This window comes from Chionomys nivalis, chromosome 2 (assembly GCF_950005125.1).
Source record: "Chionomys nivalis chromosome 2, mChiNiv1.1, whole genome shotgun sequence".
NCBI lineage: Eukaryota > Metazoa > Chordata > Mammalia > Rodentia > Cricetidae > Chionomys > Chionomys nivalis.
The window spans coordinates 65990998-65996451 of NC_080087.1; the positions used below are offsets into that span (position 1 = coordinate 65990998).

Consider the following 5454-nt stretch of genomic DNA (forward strand, 5'->3'; position numbering starts at 1 on the left):
AGTCTGGTACCGTGAAGAAAACAATTCTCATTTTTGATATTTGTTCTCTTCTGGGTTTGGTTTTGCATAAATATTCCTATTTATGGGGTCTCTAGAAATTTTTGATAATTGTTGAACACTGCCATGTTTAGTGCAGTGATATAGGGTAGCTCTGAGAGATCATATGAGAAAGTGCTGCAAGGAAAAAGGGAAGAGTAGGCTTGGGATGATGTGCTGTGCCTTGATGAGTAAGTGGATGAATGCATGGAAAAATAAAAAATAGGCGTAGTCATATTAGACATGAGTTAACTGAACCTGGATTAAACGCAATGCCAGGTTCAACCTGAAAAAATGACCAGGAGAACAAGAGAGTGAAGTTGTAAGATTCAAAGATTGGGAATATAGTAAACTGGCAGAGAATTGAACCACAAAAAGAAAAGTGTCACATTCTCACAGTTCACTGGACAAAGCAAAAAAAAATGTCACTCAAAATCCAGAAAAAAGATGACTCAAAGCATGGAAGAAAGTCTAAGTATAGCAAAAAGAAACCCGTGAGTATAGAGGAGAACCCGAGGAAGACCTCTCTTCCTGGGGTTTAGATCAAGAGCTGAATACTGATAAAGGTTTATATTATTGAGAGATAATTACAGTGTGAAAATTTTAGCATTTCTTCATTGATTTTCAATTTCCCACCTAAGCAATTGACTGCTTGTTTACAAAGCTCAGAAGACTTAGGGAGACTTCAGGAGTGATAGAATCTCCTTGGAGCAGTCTATTTTTGTTTATTTTTTATAACCTGCAGTGCTGATAGTATTTAAGTTATCCTTCTGTGTCATTTCCAGTATGTGCAGTCATGATGGCTTAGGATGGGAAAATCTGAGATGTGAATGACAAATAAGGATCAAAAGGAGTCTGACAATATACCTTATTTATAAATGCTATATACTAAACTTGTGGAGTCACAATATTTGGAAAGGAATGTATTTGTTGTTTGATAGTATCCAAACAAAGTAACAATCAATGTGGAGAATCCTCAAACAACTGAAAATTGATCTACCATAAGATCAAACTATCTCACTCTTGGCCTTATACCTACAGCAGGCTGCATCTTACTACAAATATTCTTTTTTCTATGCCAAAGAATGTCAAAGGAAAAAGCCATCACTTTTCAGACATGTTTCAATGTTCTATGAAAGCCCTATAAACATTAACATATAACCATAACACTTACAAATTTCTGGGGCCTTTTAAAACACAAAGCTGCTGTGTTCCACCTTGCTTTAATTTGTTGCTGTCCATGTATGTTCCCTTGAATGTCCATCATTTCTTCTTGGAGCATTTCTTAAACTGAAACAAAGTGAAAATTCTGCCAAACACAAATGTCTTAAATTTTGGGTGCCAATATTTTAGGATGTAATGGAAACATCAGAAAGTAGCGCATAATTAGAAGTAAATAATGTTCTTCCTGGGTAGATTCATGGCTCCTAACTACTTTCAGAACTCTGAAACTTTCCCAGTAACTCATGAATAATCTCACCTCTTTGCATTGTCTTCATCCAATGTCCCAAGATCTTGTTGTTGATGGTTACTTTCTTCTTATCCTCACCCACTTCAGGCAATTACAGGTGTTGTCACTGACACTGTTGGGAATCTGGGATGCTGCTGCAAACTCCAAGGACTTATGTGCACTTTATACAAAAATCTACAGATTTTCTGTCCATAGTTAAGAACAAAAGAAGGCAGCATCTTCCACTGAATGCAATGTCACATCCTGAGGGGGAAGGAACTTAGAAAATCCTTCCTGATTAACCAAAGAAGCGTACAGAATAAATTTCTGCATACATAAAGAGCAGCATGGCTTGCTTACACTTTTATTATAAATCTCCAATCACAGTCCTGTGAAGATACTCTTAAACTTTCTTAATCACATGTTTTTGCTTGTTCCCATGAGAGGTAGGATTCTGGCTTTCTTATTAGTTAGAATGTAAATATGATCTGGCTTATGAAAGACTGTGGCTTGTACGTCTGGAGCAGCTGCAGTTCAATGTGATCAGGAGCTTATTCATAACAAGAGTTTGGGCCACTGATATGTTGTAACAGTAAGGCTTTCTGTGTTGAAAGTTAATGGCTTACATAGTAGCTGTGGGTAGAGTGCCTCTAGAGTTTATCTTCCATGGAACATATATGTACAGAGCACACAGGATGAAACATACCAGTCTATCTGATATCAAAGATGGAGATAATTTGTTGAAAATATATTGGGCATGTACTCCTCAATGCAGAAGGACCAAAGAAAAACTGTGAAACATGTAACATAAAAGGTGAAAAGGCCTGAATGCTGTTTTTCTATAATTGAATAAAAATTTCTCCAGTGGAAGCAACAAGAATAATCCTTAAAAGTTAACTCATACAGAAAAATGTCTTTTAAAAAGCATTTTGTATTGTTTCCTTTTATCAAATCTGTATTCTGAAAAAACATTCAATTTAAATAGTAACAATAACATTAGATGATTCTGTATCCTTTATCCAGAGAAAGAACAGTCTACAGAGAGGGGAGGATTGACTCAGAAGTACAAAGGGGCTCAAAGTGGGAAAACACAAACTTATAATGACTGTGATCTTCATAAGCCACCAATTTTGACCAGACAGTACAGCACTGCAACAATGTGAGACAGTAGAGAGGGTATAAATAACCAGAAAGGTGAACACTCGAACAAGTATGCTCTGAGTGGCTCTAGACTCTGGGGAGTTACTATGGAAAGCACAAGTGTTGCGTATGTGTTGAATTCGCTGTTTGTGCCTATACAAAATTATAATCATTGAGCTGCTGGAACAAGTAATGAGGACAGAAAATAAGAGTTCAGGAAACACTGTTAAAGCTATATATAAGGAGACTGAGATTTTGTCATTACCTACAACAGTATAGTGTTCAAAATCTATCTCTTTTGTTATGTTTTTCCTTCTTGATTTTATGTACATGTACAAAGGTAAAAGAACATTTACCATGGTGGACAAGACCCAGCTTAGAGAAATGTAGAGACCAATATCCTTGGAAGATTTGACTCTAAGGTTTTTCCAAAAGGAGTTTCTAGGACTGATGATGATAGACTGGAAGACACTCAAAAGGAAGATGGTGACAATGGACACGATCCTGAAAACTCTTATCACATAAATAAAAAGTTGGTAGCTCAAATCATTGAAGAAATGTTTCAAGCTAAAAATTGTCATTGTGTTGCCCATTCCTTTGGAAAGAATTATCAAGAGGTTAACCATAATGAGATGCATGAGAATTAAATCCATGGGCTTTATTTTATGTTTCTTATTATAAATAACTCGGTAGTAGGAAAGGAGAGAGACATTTCCCAGAATTCCAACTGTATTCTCTATCAAGAATATTATTCCTATTCCCAAATTCCTAAAGTCCATTGTCTAACTGAGCAAAATCTACTTACAATTGCTCCAGCAGTCAGTTTTCAGAGAAAACTTTTGGATTTATTTTGTATTCTGTATTCCTGATATCACAAAAGCACAAGAATCACATTAAGTAAAGACTGGAAGCACAAAGTGGTCAGCTCATAAAGATCCTGTACATAACACCTCTCACACTTATTTTCAAACTAATGGTAACAGTAAGAACTGTTGAAGTCTTCAAATGCATGTATTTATGAAGCAAATTCCCATTATACTACTCACAAAAGCAACACTAAGAATAGGGCAAATTTATCCTGGTAGAAAAAATGACCAGTAAGTTCAAAATGAAAAAATGCCTAATTCTACAAGTTCACCCATATTGGAGAAAAAGTCTTGTCTTGCCATCTACTCCAAGGAAGAAATTCATTGTGAATACCTTTTAAATAGCAATAATAACATTGAAATAAAAACATTACAACAGAAAAGAGAATGTTTTTTGTCCTTTGATAATTACTTTTATTAAGTAGCACTAATCATGAGGTGAAAATAATAAATTAGATAATATTACATTAAGATGCAACTACTTAAATTCCATGCCCTACACATATCCATGTAAGAATGGTGGTATAGACTTAATATAAGGAGAGAGAGGAGATGTGGCACATGAAGAATTGTTATCTGACACAATGGAGAGAAAACATATGAATGACTCCAACAAAAAATAGAATAAGACAATAACTGATAAATAATACATATGGGAAGAAAGTCCAGAGTTCTCTCTGATCTATTATCTGGTACATCACTCAGCAGTAGAAATGTGAGGCAAAAGTCATAGAAAACAGTAACTCTTGGCAAACATGTGGATGAAACAAGAGTCCTGGGTATAATCTATGATGTTCACATTATATCACACAATTTTCCAAATGAGAGGCTATGAGAATGTAGAACAGAATTAAATATTCATGTAGAAATCCTAGTATTTATGGACTAGATAAGCCTACACAGATAATGCTCAGAACTTATAATCAATGAATGACTTGAAAACAAAAAGTACAAACCTGTACTCTAGCAGTGCAGTTATTGACTGATGTTTATGCGATGCTGATGTACATAAAATCAGCAATGCATCCATATTACTCAAATGCAGATAAATCAACTTCAAAAATGTAACAGATCTTGCTTTATATTAGGAATTATACAAAGATCAATAAATGGAAGCGTTGTTCTTGGCTTTTAACATAGCAGAGTCATGAACCTATCTCTAATAATTTCCACTACTGCAATTAACAAAAGAGAACAGTATTATTGATGTGGTGATTTAAATAAAATGGAATCTAACAATTTAATCTGCTATTTATTGATTGTATGTGTGTTCAGACAGAGTCCTCTTCAGTAATGCAGTCAGGCCTAGACTGTATACCAATCCTCCTGCCTCAGTCCAGGGATTCCGAGGATTGACACCAGGACAATGCTTAGTTTCTTGATCTATGTGTGACATAGCAAGGTGGTTTTCATTTTTGACCTGTGAAATTATAAATAAATATACAACTTCAAGGATATATTTTAACACAATAGATGACAACATCTTGAAGAACGTGAATACAACATGCAGCAGTGGAATTCACCCTGTGTTTAAGAATCATCCATAAGAAACACAAACCCCAGTTACTGAATAAAAAGAAGGGATGATGCAAAGAAGAGAGAACACATCCAAGATTTCATCTTTACCATAAGACCAGAAGTGACTAATTGGCATAGCTAAACTGTTCCAGTTCTTGTTTTACGAGAATGAGGATCCAACTACAATCTCCAAAATTCACATAACAATCTGGAGGTGGGAGCCCACAGTTATAATTCAAATAGTAAGGAAGGGGCACAGTCAGTTAACTCTCCGTCCCAGGCTGACAAGAAAGTATAGTATTATACCAGAATCTGACTCAAAAATAATAAAATAAAAATGTCTGAGTAAGTACAACTGAAGCTTTACTCTGGCTACACATTCTAACTTAAGTTCATGCCCACCTGAATTCAAGAAAATTCCATCCCAAATTTCCATTTTAAACC

At 35.2% G+C, this 5454-nt stretch overlaps 1 protein-coding gene across 1 annotated transcript; it reads right to left on the reverse strand.

The window, feature by feature from the left end:
• Positions 1 to 2463: 2463 nt before the first annotated feature.
• On the reverse strand, positions 2464 to 3411 carry LOC130867801 (vomeronasal type-1 receptor 4-like). Its single transcript, XM_057759987.1, has one exon. The coding sequence runs from the start codon at positions 3403 to 3405 to the stop codon at positions 2464 to 2466; it is 942 nt and encodes a 313-aa protein (XP_057615970.1). The 5' UTR covers positions 3406 to 3411.
• Between the last annotated feature and the right edge of the window lie 2043 nt (positions 3412 to 5454).

Excerpts from the sequence above, each read along its gene's own strand:
- LOC130867801 (XM_057759987.1), bottom strand. The coding sequence starts at position 3,405 with ATGGACTTTAGGAATTTGGGAATAGGAATAATATTCTTGATAGAGAAT.